The sequence below is a fragment of the Fulmarus glacialis genome, unplaced genomic scaffold (genome assembly GCF_000690835.1).
Source record: "Fulmarus glacialis isolate BGI_N327 unplaced genomic scaffold, ASM69083v1 scaffold11891, whole genome shotgun sequence".
Classification (NCBI taxonomy): Eukaryota; Metazoa; Chordata; class Aves; order Procellariiformes; family Procellariidae; genus Fulmarus; species Fulmarus glacialis.
The window spans coordinates 70,338-92,720 of NW_009192181.1; the positions used below are offsets into that span (position 1 = coordinate 70,338).

The 22,383-nt window shown below is 37.6% G+C and overlaps 1 protein-coding gene across 1 annotated transcript in view; it reads right to left on the minus strand.

The window, feature by feature from the left end:
* Positions 1-4,041: 4,041 nt before the first annotated feature.
* The window catches only part of CEP83 (centrosomal protein 83kDa), a 20,250-nt gene continuing 1,908 nt past the window's right edge, over positions 4,042-22,383 (minus strand). Inside the window, exons 4-16 of the mRNA XM_009586966.1 lie at positions 22,340-22,383; positions 21,921-22,052; positions 18,463-18,714; positions 17,005-17,136; positions 13,777-13,891; positions 12,157-12,301; positions 11,873-12,022; positions 11,108-11,183; positions 9,822-9,979; positions 6,824-6,953; positions 5,843-5,946; positions 4,922-5,102; positions 4,042-4,215 (exon numbers count right to left, since the gene is read on the minus strand). Of these exons, the coding sequence (XP_009585261.1) occupies positions 4,042-4,215; positions 4,922-5,102; positions 5,843-5,946; positions 6,824-6,953; positions 9,822-9,979; positions 11,108-11,183; positions 11,873-12,022; positions 12,157-12,301; positions 13,777-13,891; positions 17,005-17,136; positions 18,463-18,714; positions 21,921-22,052; positions 22,340-22,383 (1,793 nt within the window). The remainder of the gene's footprint in view (positions 4,216-4,921; positions 5,103-5,842; positions 5,947-6,823; positions 6,954-9,821; positions 9,980-11,107; positions 11,184-11,872; positions 12,023-12,156; positions 12,302-13,776; positions 13,892-17,004; positions 17,137-18,462; positions 18,715-21,920; positions 22,053-22,339) is intronic.

Genomic DNA, 22,383 nt, shown 5'->3' on the forward strand with positions numbered 1-22,383 from the left:
AGCATGCTCCCACCCTCCACTACAGAGCTGAAGTCTTTTGTTGCCCTGGACTCTGCTTCGGTCACCTGGAGGCACTTAGGCTGCGGCCAGCCCTTAGATTTGAGGCAAGGCATTGATGAGGCAGAGATACATTTCAACACGTTTCCGGAGGGCCCCACCACTGGCGGTGAGTGGCGTAGTGCAGTGGCCCACAGGAGAGGGAAGAGCTGTCCCCCTCCACTACAGAGCTGAAGTCTTTTGTTGCCCTGGACTCTGCTTCGGTCACCTGGAGGCACTTAGGCTGCGGCCAGCCCTTAGATTTGAGGCAAGGCATTGATGAGGCAGAGATACATTTCAACACGTTTCCGGAGGGCCCCACCACTGGCGGTGAGTGGCGTAGTGCAGTGGCCCACAGGAGAGGGAAGAGCTGTCCCCTGCCTTGGCAGCGGCGAGGGTGCCGCGGGCTGTGAACAGCACAGCTGGCCCAAATTTAGTATAGAAAGCCTACGCCGGGGCTGTGACCCGCCAGAGCCGCCTACGCCGGGCTCCCAGGCAGCGGAACGCTCAAAACATGTATTAGTGTGCACCGCTGCTTTGGAGGAGCCCAGAGGCTGCAGTGCAACAATACTAAAGCTGGCTGCTTTGGTTGCGATGGCTACCAGAAACTGGTACCAGGCACGATCCCACGGCATGCGGCCGGCCAGCGCCGGCAAACGCTAACCACGCTTTGGCAGAAGCAAGGCTGGCTGTTAACGTGGGAAAAAGCAAACACAAAACCACGTTGCCTACTGGTCTGCCCCCTCCCCACCACATGATTGCACAAATTGTACCTCTTGTGTATCAGTAAAGGCAGCCACCAACCCATACTGTGATGGCTTTTTTTGTTTTTTTAATTCAAGTCTTACACTTGCTATTAAGTTTACACTTTATACTTGAGGGAATGTATGGCTTTGTTCAGGAAACTGCACTACAATGTTGCAGTACTTTCAGCAGTTCTCTTCTCTGCCTGGCACAATATATTGTGGTAAGGTTAATTTTGATTGGGAAAAAACCACCCCAACCCTAACCTGTCTTGCCCTCTGTCCTAAAGGAGTGGACTGTGGCTTGAGTAGCACTTAAGCTGAGAATACCTGTACTTAAGGGCTTGATTTTTATCATTCTTAACCTTTTAAAGCAGCATCAAATCAATAAAAAAAGCACAGTAATTAATATTAAAGGAGGGGCCTGAGCAGATTACTCTTTCCAGTTAGATGGATGTCTCAGCAGCTCCGTGCCACTTCAGGTGTTTGCTGGCAGTGCATTTGAATGAACTGTGATAGTTTTGTTCAACAGTAACCTTCTGTACAGGCAGAAGAAAAAAAAAAAAACAAACCACCATTTCTGCTTGAAAAGCTGTAAAATATAATCTGTTTGCGTGGGTCTGATCCTGTGAACTTCACTATATGTGTTTATATGATGAGGAAACGAAAATCAGTCCTATTCTGTATTTGTACTACTGCTTGTTTGCTACAATAGCTTTAATGATTTCTAGAGATTAAGTATATGTTGAAGCAGGCCCTGTAGGTTCGCCTACAGCCTGGAATAGGATTATTGCCTTTTATTCAAGCCTCCTAAACAGCGTCACTCTGTTAGTAAACCATTAAAGTCATGCTGGGACTTTGTAACCCATCAAGTGGATCTCACGAAGTGATGTGAAGTATAATTAAGTGATTGTGGCTCTTTTGGTAGGTTTGGGTCCGCACACAAAACATTGGCACACCTTCCGTATCTGCAATTCGCCGTTACTGTTACATGGACAAAAAGAACCACCTCTGACTAAAGCGGTATATGGCAGCCCAACAATTCTAGTAGCATTCTCTGAAATGAAAGCAAACTTCTCTTGAACTTATTTTCACATGTTTACAGGCAAACTGCTATAGCAAACAGTGTATTTTCTAACACTAGCTTACAGAGCATTATTTTGCAGTCATCTAGTTTAAAGTCAAAGCTTACTAATGTGTAAAGTAATTCCTGTTGTACAGAAGTTAACCTGTTGTTTAAAATGAATGGTTAAAAAAAGTGCAAATGACAAATACATGTTGGTGTTTGTATGGGTTTATCTAGAATAAAACGCATTTGGAGGTTATTTTGATTAACTTGTGTACTTTAAAATGGTTAAAAGCAAGCACAGCTTGTAGCAATACCAAGGTCATGCAAGGAAGGGGGTATAAGACACTGATGGGCGTCAGCTGAGAAGTACTGCTGCCCTTCCAGCCCTGCCAGGCTGCAGGCAGAGCCACAGGGCTGGGCACCAAGTGTTACAAACCACCCCGTCACACTGAAGTCGGGAAGTACAAAAAGAGGAAGGTACAACGCAGCATCAGGTGATGCCGGGGCTGCAGAGGTGCTGGCCTGAAACCCAGCAGCTGCTGAGCAGCTGAAGGTGCAGTGCCCGCTACACCTCCACACAGCCGTCAGCAGCCGCACTACAACTTCATTGCTTTAAGGCTGATGATACTTTTAAAAAGCTAAAAATATTAAAAACTAAGATAACTTGATAGCCATTCTCTCAGGAGAGGGTCCTGCAGGGACAGGAAAATAACTCTTGCGCAAAGAGCCTGAGACAGACTGGGAAAGGGAGCCCAGAAACCAGCAGATAACCATCATTCTTCCTCCTGCTGTTACCCTTTTTCCGCCCTGCAAGGCTTCCCTAGTTTGTATAAACCACCCTCCCGGCCCCCCGACACCAGATAAAAGTCTCACTGAAGACCACATAACCAGAGGCGGGGACAGAAATGCGAGGCTGTCGGGAGCTAGCGCTTTGCAACCATCGTACACTGGTAAACGTTAGTCAACATTACATGTGGCAAAGCTGGCTCAGGCACAGGTTTTCCAAATTAATCCTGCAGGAGACAGTAGAAATAGTTTGTTACTTCTAATAATCACACTGTTTTCCTCAGAGAAGTCTTAACAAATTCCCCAAGAAAGTGCAGTACAATCCTTATACTTACGTACTTTATGGAAAAATAATGCAGCCTTTGGAGAGAAAAGTTGAATCAATGACAGTGTCACCATATGCAATGTAGTTAATTCCGTTGTCTATTACTACAGTCTAATAACAATACCAAGTAAGCTATTAAAAGAAATCACACTGCATATCTCACTGTCTCATACTTTCACTGCAGTATTTTGAAGGGAAAAAAACCAAAACAAAAACAAACCCCACAACACCCCAAAACCAAACAAAAAACCAGATAAAATCATTCCTACACTTCCAGGAAAATGAATTGATCCTTCACAAGTTTCCGTTACTAAACTGATAATTAAGGGGGGGAAAAAAAGATTTTAAATAAATACATTCAACCTTGAATAAATAATTTTATGTTAGTTAAGTAAACAAATTAACAGTAGCAACAAATACAAACTTACATTTTCATAATGTGAAGGCAATTTGTTATACTTCATTTCTACTACATTATATTAAAAAACCCAATTATTGCTTATTCCCATTATAAAAAACACAAGAGGCACATTGTCAAGGGTAGCAAATAAAAGTTTTCAGCACTTTTTCAATTTCATTTCATCCTCTCTATCTGCATGGGAACTTCAAAATAACAATCCAAATGTGGATTACAGCATTGTTAACAATCAAAACAGCAACCCAGCAAAACTCCACACTGGTACAGTGACTTCTACATTGAAGGAGTAAGAGGATATTATCAAACAAGTTTTAAAGGATTTATCAAAAAAATTTGATCTTAATTTTTATTTTAAATGTCAGCACCACCCAAACTTTGATAAATGTTTTTTAAAGTTTCGTGTGAAGGGATTATTTCATGTTTTTGACTTCCAAATAATTTTGCTTTATATAAAAACATTTCAAAATTTAGTTAATCTTTTAATGGTTTTGTTTTGAACCATGATACTTGATAATTTATGACAGTCTATCAAAAATAAATACAAAACTATGCAGAATATATTTTATGCTATTCAGGCACATACAAGCGTGTTTTTGGCAAAATACTAAAAGCACGTAAAAAAGAGAAGCTATTGAAAACTAACAGCATGTAGAGTTTGCAGATTCTATTTGGAGTCCTCACTTCGTGCATCGCCTTCTCCAGCAATCTTGTCCCCGTGTGCACCCACCGTTACTCGTTCTCGAGATGGTCCAAGATCTTGCAGCTGTTTTCTCTGTGTGGTTTCTAGTTCTTCCAACCGCTTGCGAAGCAGGGAAAGCTCTCTTTGATGCTGTTCCTCCTTGAAATAAATTTTTAAAGAAAGTACATTAGTACATTTTGCATGCCTACAATGGACCAAAATGAGTGATAATTTCATTTTGTTTAATTAATGATTTTAAAATAAAAATTGTGAAGTCCAAAATATCCTTATTCACTACATTTTACTCCTCAATGTTTTGTGGGTATTGTTCTAACATTCATGATGAACAGCATCAACGAGAAATACACGTGCAGGCGTTCCTCCTCTCAGATGAAGAGGTGCGCAGACCTGAGGTCTCAGTTACCAAGAATCTGTAAAGTCAGCCTGGTCAACCTCAGCCAGAGAGATTTTCACCCTCAGAAGCTCACCAGAGTAAGTAAAACTCTTTTAACCACACAAGAAATCAAGAGCAGCAATGCTGCTTTTTAATAATGAAACTGTGGTGTGAGAACACCACTATGGTATTTCTTGTCCAGAAGGAGCCATTTCAAGCCTCTCAGGAGAGGGACAAAGTACGGGGAACTGGGTTAAAACTGCCCATTTGTACATTCTGTAATGTATCGTTTGTCTTTCAAGAACTCCTTCCTATTGCGAGGAAGGGAACATCGCTAGAAGCATTCCTCAAAGTTTCCTTCCTCTGTTCAAAGATCAAATACTCCTTCCTTAAGACTAAGTTCTGTAACGTAGGACTGTTCTAGTACCCTCTTTTGTTGTATTATTTTCACAACTTGTAATACATCACCACCTGAAGAAGGGGGAAGGACACTTCAGGCCCAGGAGGCAAGGCAGATGATGACATTATACTGACTGGATTGAGTGACGGTATGTTAGGATTCAGAATTAAACTCCGGAATTCATTGTGTCTACGTTGCAAGTCCTTCAGTCTCTTCTGGAGGCGTGCGTATTCTTCATAGGAAACATTCTGCCTAGGAAATAAGAGATTTCTTACTGCTCAAAATCTTTATTATCCTAACACAGAAGCATCCCTCTCCACGAATACTCTACTGTTTATTATGCCTACAAAGGAAAACTATATACCAGAAAAACTGGAAGGTAGAAGATCTGTGTGTATTCTTCTGCCTAAATGTCTAGCTAAAAGTCCCTCTACACATTAAGCTATCTGCTGTATTACAGATTAGAATTTACATGGAATAAATTAAGCTTTTGATAGCATTCACAGTAGTGAGCCACAGGAGCCACATTAAATCAATTATTTGAATCAACCCCCCCATAGGTACTCAGTGAAGAGAAAAAAAAAAAGCTTGTCTTTCAGAGAGGATGCTAAGTCTGTTTCTCTTGCAATTCTGAAGTCTTTTTCTTTCCCATCTTCCATTTATTTTCACATACTGTACTTTCAACTCTAACACTGCTTCGCTGCCACACCTCCTTTTTTACATACTTCCTTCTTTTGAAGGGATTCCTGCAACTGCGTATCAGATATTTTTCCTCCATTTCTTCCTGAAGAGACAGCCCTGCAGTTGTCTCAAACTCTTAGCTGTCCATCCTAAATGGATTCCATTCAAAGAATTCTAATGCTGAAAGTGTCATTAGATTGGACTCCAGTTACTAAACTAAGTGTCATGTATCTTCAAAATTACTTCATATTTGTAAGTCAGATCTTGGGCATATATCATTTTTCATGCCAAGAAAAAGCAAAGTTTATTACCTATTTAGCACCTGATTTTCTTTTTCTAGCTCTTCTATCTTGGCTTCCAAAAGTTCTAGTTTCTCTTGCATCCTCCTTTGTTTATTATCATTGAGAGTCTTTCTCTGTCAAACAGACATTTCAAACAGAGCTAAGTAATGCCTTGATAGATTAGATCCTGTAAAAATTAAATCTACACTGCATGTGGTTTTAAAGCCGTGACAGTTTTTAGGATTTTCCTTCTTTAAGAAGTGCTGTGTTGTTTGAAGGTTCTGAATCCCCGTGATGGGAAACAAAAGAGATGAGAAATGATCCATAGCTGCAACTGAAAGATGCACAGCTGTCAGTCAGTCGTTGGTCAGTGACTTGCTGTACTAACAAACACTAAATGTATTTGAGAATTAGAAAATTCATTCCTTAAATGACCGTGTATAAATAAGTATAAACATGACAAAAAAAGTATGCTTTTTTTTTCCTCTCCCCACCCTCACCCCCCCATGTTGACTTCAACTTTTAACAACCTTAAAAGCTACTGGTAGGTTTCATAACCTGTGTATGTCCAATGTATAACACTGCCAATTAATCTTGAACTTTTATAAACAATTAATCAGCTTTTCCTTTCAAGTTATTTCATAAAAAGCAAGCTTAGGAGAAGATATGAAATTTTAATACTCCATCAGGGAAAAGCAGAACATCATTTGTCTGGTATCCAAAACATCATCCTTACTAATCAAGGAGTCCATCTCTTAAATAACCATATATATACACACAAACACAAAGCCTCACAAAATCTTTGATGGCATTATAACAAAGTTGTTGGCTGTAACTTTTTTCGCGTATCACTTCAACCTATTTCTATGCTAATCTGGAAGAACCTATATATTTTGTTACTATATTCAGTAGATTGCAAATAAACTCTTAATAATAAAACAATTCTCACTGGCCAAAGTAAAGCTGAACTTTTAATAAGTTGGATCATTCATAAAGGGGGAGTCAACATGCCTTTTTCTGAGCAACAGCAGCTCGACATAGCTTGTTCTTCACTTGGTTGTATTTCTCTTCTTTCTCTGTGATGCGCTGAGTAAGCACATGCTTCTCCTCCAGCCATTCTATACGTTTGTATTCTAAAGTCCTTTGAAAAAATCAGGTAAAAAGATTAAGAGATTATATAGACAAAGCAATGCATTTGATTAATGTCTCCAGGCTCTTAAAATGCATCTATTCACAACTCCTACGTTTATACGCTTGAAGGATCTGATTTAAATTTGATTGTGCTAAAGATTCACCAAAATTGAACCTGTGCATTAACATCATCCTAGGTTTTGTTCAACTACGAGGCGTATTTTGAAAACTGATTCCAATAAGCTAGTTAATTGTAGGTTCTTTGTTGGTTTGGCATGTTGCCAAACCATCCATGGAAAATTTCTAAATTTAGATCAAATAATCGCACTGGAACACAACAGTAGACACCTATGCCAAACATCAGTTGTCAGAAGAGCTGAGGTAAGATGTAAGAGAATAGGTTGCTGCCCTGTGCGGTCTACTATGCTTTTTTTAACAGAGAAGTACAGACTTGACTAGTGTGTGCTCCCAACCAGAACAAACGCCAACACAACAGGAAGCTCCCACCGATATGGTTCCTAGACAACATTCCAGCTGAACACACACTACCAACAACATATGTTATCTGTTAGGCCTTTGCATGGTTAAAACATACTAAAATTAGGCTGTGTTCTCTAGCAGTGGATAGGAAAGGAGCCACTTTCTCTCTGTTGCCTTGTTTGTTTGGGCTATCTGCATTGTGGGTCAAAGCAGACAAGAACTAACTGCATATTTAAATACATTACTATAAAAAAATCAAAATGGTGAGATTCTGTGCAGCAGTTTTTAAGAAATGCAGTCCAAGGCTTAGTATCAGTGCACCCATACCACTCCAGTCCTGGGCTGATGCAAGTTCCCTACAGGGCCTCTGAATGAACCTCCATACATTTCTCACTGAACAGTCTTTCCCTTCCCCACAGCAGAAGTATTAGGAGTCATCCACGCTCATCTCAGCACCAGGATCCTGGCCCACTTGGTACCTGTCACAGTTCTTTTAGTAGACCCAGTGTGTTTTGTACCTTGCTGTTGACTGTAAATAACTACTACTACCCAGGAACCAAAGAGCTTTCTCAAAAAGCACTGTTTAACAGCAAAAGAATTTCAATTGAGACAGTGGTTAAAAATGCCATGAAATTTTTTTTTTAAATGCTACTAATGCTGTTCCTGAAATGCTTAACAAGTGCCTGTTTGAGCTCATCTCTGATCTATATCAGTCTCATAGTTTGCCTTCAGCCCTTTTTTTCATTTCACATTTTCATTCCCAAGCCTAAGATTGACACAGCCAGGCAGGCAGCTGCTTTGCCTACTTATGGCTCAACTGGCATTATTTTATTTATCTGAAACTTTTTATAGAATCATAGAATCATAGAATCATTAAGGTTGGAAAAGACCTCTAAGATCATCAAGTCCAACCGTTAACCCAACACCACCATGCGCACTAAACCATGTCCCTAAGCGCCTCATCTACACGTCTTTTAAATACTTCCAGGGATGGCGACTCCACCACTTCCCTGGGCAGCCTGAGTATAAGGTTTTCTTATCTTTTGGTCCTTATTTCACTTCCTCTTTAAGCCAAGTTGCTTTGGTGCAACTTAACTCTTGGAGTTCAAACCCGTAAGAATTACTGAACTGAGGAAGGATCCTATCACTCACAGAGTCAAAAAAAGAATGGAAACGCGTCCCAGGGCTCTCCAGGGTAACAGCAGGACGGACCTGGAGGACTTACATGTAGGCTGCAAAGCTGCTTAATTTCTGCAGTATCAGCCTTGGTGCATCTCCCGTTATCTACATACTTACACAACAATCTCTGAGGACTGCCAAGTTCCTTCCACTGCCTTCCCAGGAAAACCTACTCCTGACTGGTCTATGGCCCATAAATATGTAAATGCCATTGACAGTCTCACTCAAGATATGAATACACCTTCCTAAAGTAAACATCCAAAGTATTTAACATGCTATGACAACTGAACATACTCTGCAGTCCTAATGCAGTAATTTCTTCAAATGTTAAACTGAAAAGCAATACTTAAGCTAATGACAAAGCAGCAATTGCAGTACCAATTTGTAGCAAAGTTAAAACAAAAAATGCTACATTATACCTCTTGGAAGTTTTCTATTTAATCTAGGACGCCGACTTTTTTTAAAAACCCACCACACAATAATCCAGTACAAATTAGACATGTATTTGGTTATTAATCTAGGAAATATTAAAGAGCCATTTCAGACTGACAAATTAATCTTTAAATTCCAGGAAAGTGTTCATTACTGTATGGGCTCTGAAAAAGATTTGTTTTCCTTCAGCACTTATTAGCATATTTTGATTTTATGTGGTCAAGCTCGTGCAAAAAACAGAAGAGATTATTTTTAATTTTGATGAGAGCAACTAGAAGATATCCAGTAAGCTTTTACTTGCCTCATATCAGCTAAAAGGATCTAGTGGGAGGGGAAAAAAAAGTTTATACACACATATACAGACTGGGTCCTTGAAATCTTATCAAGGCATAATACAGTGCTTAAACGCTTTTTTCACTCTTAATGCTTAAACACTCTTAAAAGAACGATGTGTGAAACTCTGGATCCACTTAAACTAATATAAGTTTGATGTTCACTTCAATATAGATAGGATCTCATTCTATAAAAACAGTGTATTTCACTAGTCAAGAATTGTAACGGACATGAATGGAAACAAACTCCTATTTTGGAAGTTATCACAAGCAAAGCTTTGATATATACTGCACAACAGAAGGTATACCCATTTTTTACAATTGTCCAATATTTCCTGTTCATTTTTAATTTCAGACTTTATTCAGAATCTACAATCCATACTAAGTAATCCACATGAAAGTAATACAAGCAATATGAAAAGGAAAAGTAAAGCCAAAAAGAAGAAAAAAATTACTTCTCTGTTTCCAGTTGAGCTTTCTCTGCCTGAGTCCTTGCATGTTGACATTCTTGTTTCAATCTTTCTATTATTTCCTTCAGCTTCTGATTAGACTCTAGTAAATCATTTTCTGATTGAGAAAGTGAGGCAAACTGGAGTTGCATGTTGTGCATTTGCTACAAAGAAATGAATTTTTTCCATTTAAGAAGATATGCAAATAACTAAATTAATTTTGAGATACTGAGATAGAGTAAAATGTAGACACCAACGGGCTGCATTAGCTTTTCATAAGCCTTTCTTATTTGTTCTTTTTCTCCTTACTCAAAAGCTTCTCCAGAAGCTTTACAGTAAATCACTATTAGACAAGAAAGATTTTCTATTGTAGTTAAAATGAGAAAGAGAAAGGGAGGCAGGAATCTTCAGTCATTGATGAGTTCCCCAGAACTTAAGAAATCCGACATTAAACCCCAGGGCTGAACAGAACTAGAGCACCACACAACATTTAGTAGCTGAGCTGTGGAGCTACCCAGACTCTTCCCTCTCATAATGCACAACGTGTTACAGCCTGCAGTGGCTGTACCAACCAGTTCACAAAAACAAGTAAGTATAGAGTCTGAAAAGTCCAATCTCTGCAGCCAGCAGCGCATGGAAAGGATGATTTTCCCTTTCCTTTTCCTCTCCCCACATGCACTCTCAGATACCCCAGTTTCTGATTTCTGGAGGAAAAACAAATAATGCCTTGAACTTCAAGTGCACACAGCTTGCAGACTAATTTGATGCACAGCTATGTTCTTACCTACTAAATATCATAGGCGAGCAGGAGTTAAAAGAATTAGGTTTTATTTTCAACACTGCCATCAATTCACTCTGCAATAGAAATATACCTTTTTACACTAGTTTATTCATTTATGAAACACCTGTTAAGCACTTGAAGAACCTCAGATGAGAGATGCAGTGTAAATGCAAAGCATTACCTAGAAACAATTTGTAAGTCTCCATGGAAACTGAATCTCCAGTTAAATAGTGCATAACCATATTCAATATACCAGTCTATAAACATTCAGCTTTGAAATCCTTGATACCCACAATACACATGAAGCAAAAAGCTGTAATCCATCTATAAAGGTCCAGGAAAGCATGACTGATTTTTGAACACTTTTCGTTTTTAAATATCTGTTGTATGCAATTTGTCCCTCAGGAAAAAAACGCCTTAAAAATTCAATCTAATCTTCAAACACTGGACATGGTAACTGCAGGAAAGATTGTATTTCTCCATAAAACATTAAAATGCACTAAAACCTTACCTGTTTCAGATCAGCACTTTCACGTTTCTTTTCTTCCAACTCCTCTGTCTGAATAGCTTGCTGCTGAATTTTTAATCTAAAATTGTATAAAACATCCTTATTTTTATCTAATTAAAATATAGATGTTAGAAGTTAGGAAAAATCAGTCTGACAATAGAATATATTGCATAATTTGAAAGGCTGATAAATATTTAACCAAACAATGATTAAAAATATATTTTATTGATTATTAGACTTCACATAGGAGTAAGAAATACGTTGATTTGTTTGCTTTTGGAGTATGACTTTTGCTCATTTTATCATATTGACCTTCATACAAATACTATAGCAAAACAACTTCACTGAGAACTATAATAACCAACACAAAGAGATATCATATTAGGGTCCCAGTTTGCCAGTTGCTGATATGGTGCCATCGTGGAAAGAGAAATGGCTTACTCTAATGCTGGGGCTATGCCAGGAGCCAATTTTAACAAACATGAGTATTGCAAAATTATGTCTTAAAAATGTTCATTAAAATCATATAATTTTTAAAGGTTTAGATGAAAAATGTTTTGGGTTTTGTTTTTTTGTTTTTTTTTTTTTTTAAACAGCACATTTTCACTTCTGCCTTCTTTTTACACAATGCCAAAGATAATTTTGCTTAATTTACCACAACGAACATTTGTGTATCTATGAATAGTAAACTTTTATACTGAAAACTGTAAAGAAATTAGGGGGGAAAAAAATGAGGAATTTGTGTTAAGGTTAGAAAAGCCACACTACCGCAAACGCTGAAGTTCCTTTTTGCTAGATTCTTCTGCCATCTGTACAACACGTAGTTTCTCTTCATACTGATCCTTTTCAGATTGTCTCCACGTATCTTGTTCCAGTTTCATTTTCTCTAGATCAGCTAATCTGTTCTCGAGTTCTAACCTAAGACATTATTCAACATGTACACAAGAATCATGCCAAAATGCCAGAAGTGTTTAGTTGCCAAGAATGACGTTTTTAAAAGTTACTCAAAACACTCTTCTTTTAGAAGTTGAGCAGTAAATTAACAAACATACTTTTCATCCTGTAAGGCTGCAATTTTTTCAAAAACTTCCTCTTTGGCAGCTTGCACTTTACGAATTAGCTCCCGATCCTTTTCTACTAAAAGCACCTTATGACGTTCAACAGCTGCCTTAAGAATTTCCTTGTCTGACAGCAATCCTGCATTATACATTAAAAAAAGTTAAAATGTCATTATTGATATCAACCTGATAAAATCCAGTATTAAAATAACTTTATAAATTGATAAAAGGGAGCTAAAAATCACAATTCACATGATTGAATGAATGAATGGGAAAAAAACAAGAAAAAGAGAAGAGACATGGCCTTTCTTAGTATAACAGCAACATTTCAAAAACTTTTGAAAAGTAACCATTACAATGGAATCTCTGCCTACAAGGGTTTATTATTTTAACATACAAAAGTAATTAAACAGTTGATAATGTTATAGATTTAAACGCTAAAGCAATTTCTGCTAAGCAGTTGTGTCAGGATAAAAAAAAAAAACAAAAAACCACACCAAAAGAAACCCAACCACACACAAACCCAGAAGTGGTCCACAATAACTGCGAAAAGGTCAAGCAAGAAACCTTATTTTCTTTTTATGGAAAAGTTTATGGTAAACAGTAACTGGTTACCAGTGAAACCATAGTAACCTGGCTACAACAAATCTCACATTTTAATCCACTCATATTACCAAAAGAGACAAAAGATGCAAATGAAAAACTTGCGACCAAGACACCTGCGTTCACTGGCAAATAAGCCAACATGCTATAACAATGACTCCTGGTTATTTAGCTAATTAGTGATGCAAACTGGATTCCACAGCAAGTTCAGGTTAGCTTAAAACTTGTCTGTATGTAGTTTCGTACTTCATAGAGTCCAACATTTTTAATTCACAATATCCTGTAAGTGCATTGTCAATACAGAAAACACCACTTTAGTTGCTCTTAAGAGAACTTAATATTAAAGCAAGTGAACAGAATCAACTATTCCAGGAAGACGAAGGTAATATTTTGGGGTCATGGCAAAGCAGTGAGGACAGCCCACTTAAAAGCTGTGTAGTGATTTAAATCATCAACACATAACTAGTACTAGAAAGTTTTGGCCTTTTCACTCTAGAAAGCTATTTCAAGTTGCCTACATACTCAGCTGTATTAGGTAGCTTAGAACATTGCCTATTTTCTTCAAAGAAGGAGCTAGAAATTGTATTCTGTTTCACATGGCAGCCTTACCCAACTGTTAACAATTCCATGGACACAGAATGAGAAAACAAAACCACCACTGAAGCCCTACGGTACATTAAGGTTTCAAGCAGAGTGTGAAAGACTCTAGAATTTGGCAATAATAGAAAAAATAACCATATGAAGTACATGATTTGAAACAGATTATGCTCAAATTGTGTAGCAAATTCACTAATTTACATAAATGCAAAATTGTTCTGTAACTGTTCTTCTTAACCTAGTAGACCAAGTGAAACAACACAGTTATTTCAGATACAAAATGAATTGTCAGATCTGTGACCTAGACCAGAAGTAGGTGGTGAAGGCTGCTGGGGAATGTTTGGAGGAAAATAATTTTAGTATTCTAACTAGAAGTTACAAAAGAAATCGTTAGAAATTAATTGCACATTTTACCATCCATTTCACTTTGAATCTTGTTTCTCTCTCTTTCTACCTCACTCTTTGTTCTTGCTGCCTCCAGTTTGACATTTGTTACTTCCAATTTATATGAATGTTTAAGTTCTTCTACCTATGAATTAGAAAAAAAAAAACAAATCAACTAAATTATATATATATATTTGCAGCTTTACTGTTAAGTTTTTCACGTGATACTTTGCTAACAAGAAAATCTCCCAAATAATCATGGACTATGCTTATTTTAAACATACTTTAAATAATTTTTTCATCCACTGCTTTCCTGAAACCAATCCAGAATATCTACTCCTGTAGATAATTTTAAATTTTTATATAGATACTGTTAACACTAAAGCTATTGACATGATCTGATTCCCGAAATCATAATCAGTGCTATTACAGGTTTTTATTAATTCCTCAAGTCACACACTGGAGATTATTGAATGAGTTGTCAGTCATCTTGAAATGCAAGTTTTATATATTCCCTGATTAAAAAAATTAAAGTGCTCGAACACAACATATATTCCAGAAACCAGGCTGTCTGACTGTTGACATGTATTTCGTCTTTAACCAGCCAGTTATTACAAGCTACAGTGTAGAAAAGTTACTCTTTTAAGAAGCCTTGGTGACACATGCACAGATGCGCAGGATTGCCTGTGAAAACTTGGTTTCTGAGTAAATACTATACATTCTACAAGCTAGCCTCCGAATATTGGGGTATTTCTGAAAAGACTACTCACTGGAAATATCTTGCTATGACACTGATCCAAATTGCATAAGACCCTGATGCCTCGTTAACTCAAGCAGTAGCATGTCAGTTTACACATACTTCACTTCCAACTAAAGATCCCTCAGAGTCAAGCTAAAATAAAGTTACATTTAATATCCCTAAGTAAAACAAAACAGTGATATGCAAAACCAGATTATCAATTGCTCCCCCAAGTAATTTCAACTTGGTAACTACTTATAGTCCCCGACCTCCTGGAGTGCTACACTACTTTCTCAAAATCCAGGTCTTCGTAGTGTTAAAGTGCAGCTCTACAGCTGTGACATACACATCAAATAGCCTCATAAAAACAGGAGCTTTAAGAACATAAAATCAAAGACAATTACTGCTTGCATGGAAACTTTCTATAGTTTAGGCATTTGTACGCAGTAATTATACGGTCAATGAGAATTAAACATCTAGAGGAAAGCACTTATAATGAAAATCCATTCACAATGACAAATGTAATTACAACCTGCTAGCATATACAAGTGGCAAAAGGTTAAGAATGACATAGTAGCTTATTAAGTAACTACACGGTGGATTTGGTTGCTTAAATACTAAATTGAGAACATTTCAGGGCAACTTGCAAAGATTTAAGGTAGCTTTTTTAAGGCACAAAATCCAGAAGACAAATGCGTGCACCTGTGCTCAGGAATAAGTTTGAGTGGATACAGAAAGGGGTGGAGGTTAGTATAGAAATTAGTTTCTACTTTCCTCCCTTCAAGAAACACCACCAAACATTTTAATTTTCTCCTCCTTCTGGAGGCGAGCAGAGAACACCACTTGATAGAAAAAGTAAAGACCGTAACAATCTTCTATATATTCTGATAAACAGTTGATTAAAAAATGTTTAACAGAAGTTTTCCCCTCCTATTTATTATTCATGTGAGACAAGTATGACATGTTGTATAAAGAGGTTTTAAATACTGGTATAGGTATATCCTATTCTTACAGTAAATTAGAACTTTTTTGGATTAAGGACCAAAATGAAATACTTCACACTCATAAATGTGCACTGTAAAGCCTGTTTTGAATGAAATCTGAGATTGTTAAAGAACAACTATAGTAGAAGTTAAAGTTTTCTTCCTTCTTGTATCCTTCTTGAGGCATATTATGACAATATTAACTGCCATATCCATACAAAGCGCATGTCAGTGTTATTTTGGAAAGTATATTCAGAAATGCAGGATAGCTTTAAGACAATAGAGAGCTTAAAATAATTCTGCATCCAGCTAGATATACAAGACCAAAGTTACTGGCTTTACAGTTAGCTCAGAACTAACTAAAGCCTCTCCAGAAAGGTAAGAAAACACAGGGGATTAAATTTGCTACCAGGAACTGACAGATGCGGTAAAAATTTATTACCAGGTATCCTCTCCAGAAAAGAGGGAATAAGAAACAGCAAAAAGCTAGTATTTACCCAAGTAACTATTTCCTCACTCAAATTTACATAAAGCAATGTAACTATTCTGCAACATTTGAAGGTAAAACAGTTTACTAGTGTTTTGATTTTTCTTGTTTATTCAAATAATTACATATGAAATTTCATAAAGGATCTGTCTTTTTTAAGTTACGTAGCTGAGGAGTCACTGCAACCAGGTAAAACTCTGAATCTGGCATCCATACTAAGTAATTATGCTGAAATACTAAACAGTGATGTCAAGTTTCTTAAGCACTTTCAGGTTTTCTCTAAACTAGAAGCCTTCTGATCTTTTTTTTCTTAAGTATTTTTCTAGAAATGTCTCTAAGATCACAAAAAAAAAAAGGCATACAAACACAGAACAAAACCTCTAAGATCTGGTGCCAACCGAACGACTAAGATACTCAAACATGTTGCAAGACAATGATCTACTTAAAATGATATGATGCAGTGCTGTACAGAAATTTTTCTGTACAAGCTATGCTGGCATTAGCCCAAGAAGAACGCTATGCTAATGTGACTATCCTGCTTCTAATATAACCTAAATCTCCGCAAGTGATTCCAATGCAGCTTGCTTCCTGTAGCTAACATAGCCCATTGAGCATATTTTTAATATCTCCAGAAGCCATAGCTCCATTTAAAAAAAAAAAAGAAAGAAAAAATCAATTTGAAGCTCTATTGCACTTTACACACTATGAAAGAGCAATGCTTGTTTCTGTCAAATAAGGCTGGCTGTTTTCATGAGTACTAAAAACATGAATATAAAGACACCTCTTCGAGCCCTGTTCTGTTCAGAAAAAAGATCTAGAAAATCAAATAAAAAGAGCATAACCTCAGTCTTTAGAGATACTTTTAGGGATGATGTTTTTCCTGTAAAGTCACATATTCTATATCCTCCAACTGAAACTGGGAAAAAAAAATCCAAACCCATTTTAAGTCACAGCAGAAGACAATGTTACTTTATTCTTAATAAAGTTACGAAAAACTTAAACATAACAAGATATGAAAAATGTATTTCAGATACCATAAAAGCACTTACTTTAGCAGCTAAAGAATTGACTTCTCGTTCAGATTTGTGAAGTTTACTAGTTAAGAGAATGTTTTGCTCATGACTCATCCGTAGTTCCTTCTCAATTCGATCAATCTGTAGTTCAGCAGACTTCTTTTCCGCCTTGAATAAAGGATGTATTTGTCAGATTTTTGGAGCAGGGCTGTCTCTTGCTATTCACTTGAAAGGTTTAATTGATCTGGGTTTTCAGATATTACTGACCTTTTATATTATATAGTAATATATAAATATTTATCTTTGCTCAACAGTATGTTCCAATACAAGGGTCTGGCATTTTATTCAAAAGTCACAACTGTTTTTACTAACACTGCCTGCACAGAATGACACACATTTTCAATCCTACTTCACAAGAGGCAGAGGTAATCTGACTTAGGAGGCAGCAGGTATTCCTATCAGTAAATTACTGGGCTGTAAACACCAGTATGACTGTAAGTGGTGCTCAAAAAGATGTCATATGTTGGCCTATACAGTTACACTAACAGAAGAATTAACATCATGGAGAGGAAATAAAATGCAATTACTGTGTGTATTATAGACTCAAGATCCTGAGCTTTACTAAGTATCAAAAAGGTAATCTAAGCTATGATTTCACCTTCCTTTTTCTGAACTGACCTATTTCCAGCAGGACTTTTAAAAAAATTTTCTAAATTAAGAATATTACAGCACTTTTCTTTCTAAGTTGTGATCAGAGCATTTTGTAACAACGGTATACAGCACTGATAACAGTAAAAAGGAAAATGAACCGTCTATCTGTATGCTGCAACTGTGCGAGAAATCTACATGGAAAGACTCGCTACCTAGAGAGATAGCAAGAACTGACAGGAGGACTGAAGACCACAGATGAGGAATACAGTGGAACCCTGGGAAACATACAACAGGCCAGAAATACCAAAGGTTCTTTAAGGGAGAGCAACAGCCAAGAACTAAACAATTGCAGTAATGTATTGGAGAAAGGAGAGACACAGGTAGGCAAGAAAGATGACTACACACAAGGAAAGGATTAAAGAAATAGGGGAGTATCATATGACATTTTTGAAAAGAATAAAAAAATTTATTGTAGCAGACTATTAACATATTGTCATCAGTTTCTAACTCCAGCCAAGTGACAAATGCTGACATGAACATCTTACTGACTGCAAACATCACAAACGTAGCACTCGCGTATTTAGAAAAGAGATCATTCAACAGAATCTCTCAGTTGAGCTCTCCACCTTTCCAAAGTTGAATTGGCAGTACATGACTCCCAATGTACTTACAATTTGTTTTTAAATCTGAAATGTACAAATTCTAATTGTGGAGTCAATGGCAAAATTATCAGTGACTTCAGCGACAGTTCTATCAGGCCAAGCGTTATTCTCACTACACTCTACAAGGAAGCAAAATTTGGAAAGAGGAAAAAAAAAAAGAAAAAAAAAAAATCAGTCTTACCTCTAGAGACCTTGTCATAGCCTGCATCTCAGCTAACTGTCGTACTTGTACTCTTTGAACATTTTCTGCTTGCACACCACAATTGTCTCTTTCTGCTCTTAGTTCTGCTACTTCTGCTTCTAAACCTTTTAATTTCTGATACAGTTGTGCCTTTTCTCTAGAGAGTGCCTCCACGCGTTTATTGTCCCTCGTGGGATCAACACTAAGGAGCTGATTATGGAGTTCTTCTTTATCTTTATCCAACCTTGCAATCTGATAATGTTAATAAGAAAAATAAAAGCTTTTACATTGGTTAGGTATCAGGCAGCAACAAATACAGCAGTTGACAATTCAGGAAAGAGCAGCAGTGTGCATTAAAAATACTAAGAAATTACATTCACATTTATTCTCTTTCTTAGACTAGGAAAATCAACAGACCCATTCTTCAATGTCTTTTTTGCTTCAGTTTTCACTGATAAGGTTTGTTCTCAGGCCTCAGATGTCCCTGAGCCCCTTAGCAGTCTGTGGGAGTAAAGCAGTACCCATAGTAGAGGAAGAAAATGTAAGGGACAATTTAATCCACTGAACACACTCAAGTCCTTAGAATGGATCAAAGCCTTTTGAAGGAGCTCACTGATATCATTGCAAGGCTGTTCTCTATCACCTTTGAAAAGTCATGGCAATCAGAGAAGGTTCCTGATGACTGAAAAGAGGCAGACAGCACATCCATCATCAAGAGCAGAAAGGTCAAGAAGAAGGATCCAGATAACTACAGGACAGTCAGCTTCACATCAGTCTCTGTGAAGGTTATGAAGCAAAACCTCTTAAAAGCTATTTCTAAATGCATGAAAGACAAGGTGGTGGAAAGCAGGGTTTACCAAGGGCAAATCATGCCTGACCTACTTCTCTGCTTTCTAGAAAGAGGTGACTGGCACTGCAGACAAAGAGAGGGCAGTGGATCTCATATACCTTGACTTTAACAAGGCCTTTGATACAGTCTTCCACAGTCTTTTCTCTCACCAAATTGGTGAGATGTGAGCTGAGTAAGTGGATGATAAAATGGGTGGAAAACTGGCTGGGCTGCCAGGCTCAGAGAGTAATGATCAGTGGTGCAAAGCCCAGCTAGCTAACTGTAACTACCAGGGTCTTTTTGAGATCAGTACAGGGTCCAATACTGATTGACCTGTCCTCATTAGTGACCTGGATGATGGGATGCAATACATTTTCAGCAAGCTTGCGGATGACACCAAACTGGGGGAAAATGGTCAATGTGCTGGAAAGTAGAACTGCTATTCAGAGGGATCTGGACAGGCTGAAGGAATGGGCTGACTGGAACCTCTTCAACAAGAGCAAGTACAACATCATGCACCTGGGATGGAGTAACCCAATGCAACAGGACAGGCTGGGGCAACTGCTAGGAAGCAGCTCCATGGAAAAGGATCTGGGGGTTCTAGCGGACAACAAGTTGAACACTAATAAGCAGAGTACCCTTGCAGCAAAGATGACCAACTGCATCCTGGCAGATTGGCAGAAGGATAGCTAGCAGATCCAGGGAAGTAATCCTTTGTCCCCTTCCAGTGCCTGTAAGACTGCATCTGGAGTCTGCGTCCAGTACACAAAGAATAATGACAGACTGGAGCAAGTCCAGTGGATGGCCACCAAGACAGTCAGGGCGTTGGAGAACATGACATATAAGGACAGGTTGAGAGAATGACGCCTCTTCAGCTTGGAGAAGAGAAGGCTCAGGGGAGACGTTATTCCTCTGTACACATGACAAAAGGATACAGAGAAGATGGATCTCTTCTCAGAGATGCATGGTGATGGGAAGAGAGGCAACGGACACAAGCTGGAACATGTGAAATTCCAATTAGATGTTAGGAAAAAAGTTTACCTTGAAGATGGTTAAATACTGGAATAGTTTGCCCAGAAAGATTGTGGAATCACCATCCTCACAGATGGCCCCGAGCAACCCGATATCATTACACTTCAATATTTTAAGCAGGATGTTGGACTAGAAGGAGGTATCTTCGAACTTACGTTATGATTCCACAATTCTATAACTACAACAGAACTCAAATCTGCTAGTAACACAAGACAGCCAACATGATTTGGCCCTGTCAGACAGAAAATAAAGCAAAAAAAAAAAAAAAAACCAACTTTCTGTTACAAGGTAGTACAAATTCTACAAACTAATCTCAAGACTGTAACTAACAAACATATAAATATAGAGATTCTAGTGTTTCAAAATGAGTTACGTAGACTGAACGTAAAATTGGGGTCAAAAGAGTGAGAAACTAAGGTATGTAAGAGTTCTCTTGATATTTGGAGACTAGTCCAAACTCTGATCTGCAGCAGTGCTTTTAGAAGTTGCATCAGTAATTTCTATGGAGCAAAGCCAATTTCGGCAGCAAAAGCCCTCCAAATCCCTTTTATGAGGGGATTCAAACACTTACTGCATGACATGCACAAGCCACCATTTAAGAATTAGGATGTTTTTGTAGCGTCCTTGCGCTAAATGGCATGGAAGGTTAAAAAGGCTCTAAGACAGAGAAACTAGATCACATTGCCCCTGGGCTCAAGGTAGTTTCATTTTCTTCATTAGCTGCAGGACTAGCACAAACTCAACAAGCCCACAAGAGAGGCAGGCTGTAAAGCAGCATGTGGGTTTAGTTCCAGGAAGGACAACTGTTCTGTTTTTAATGCATTGCATTTGCAAATTTGGATTGACTTTGAAGGCGATGATTGCTTTGATTTGTGTCTCATGCTTGGACTAATACATTCAAATCTGACATCTTCCGATACATGCTCCCAGACAAATACTTAAATTAATATGCAAATGACATATGCAACACTCATTTACACTGCTGCATATAGTTAAAAAATAAATAAGCTGGCAATTTATTTAGCTACATTTTTCAAAGTCCAATTCTGAAACAGAAAATTCATGAATGGTTTATTCAAGAGTTAATACAACTGAAATAAAGTTACCAAAATTTTCAGCATCTTTTTCACCACCACTGTCATGATCCAACTTAGTCGCAAAATGTACCCTTGTCTGATATTAACAATATTTTCTGCTGCCTTCTTCTTGGATTAGTTGCCACATAAGTAATTTAAAATCTAAACTTACATCAGTTGCTCAGATAACTTATTAATTTAAGATTAGCGTAATGTCTCAAATTCCATCATAAATGCGATTAAAAAAAGCATTAAGCAAAGCTACTAGCTGTCATTTATCAGAAGGCAAGTCTATTCTTACTTATAATAGCACAAATCATATTGCAACACGTGACTGAAAAAACCTACAGAAATAGCTTTAGGCTAAGTCATAAAAGTGTTCTGAGAATTAAGAGAACGGAAACAAACACTACATTATGAAATGGTGTCAAACTGACAACCCATCAAGTACCAACATTTTCACAATGTTCAAGCAGCTTTGTCATCAGATAGAATTTTGCAGTAGCTTAAAATGTACATACCTCAGCATCATATTTTATTTTCTTCTCTTCTAAAATACGTGCATGTTCTTCCTTTTGATGTTCAAATTCTGATTTCAGAAAAGTATGTTCATAACGAAGTTTGTTATATTCTGTTCTGTATTTTTCTACTTCCTAAGTTAGACAAAAAGACAAAAACATCAGAGAAGTTTTCAGATTTATTTCCTTCAAATGCCATGCAATCTTCCTATCATTTCATAAGTTATATTTGATGAACTGAATCCCTCCTACTCCCTCATCTAGGGTTTCAACCTTTGCTGGCTGGGACAACAGTACTGGACAGTACCAAAGAATGTCATACTTTGCTCCCCTTTCAGTTTTAATTTCTAAGGTTTTAGGAACAACTATAAACTGGTGACCACTACTCTAAATGAAACAGAATTTCAATAATTAGTACTTACATTTTCTAGCTTCCGATAACGTTCTGTCATAGGAGATTCCAATT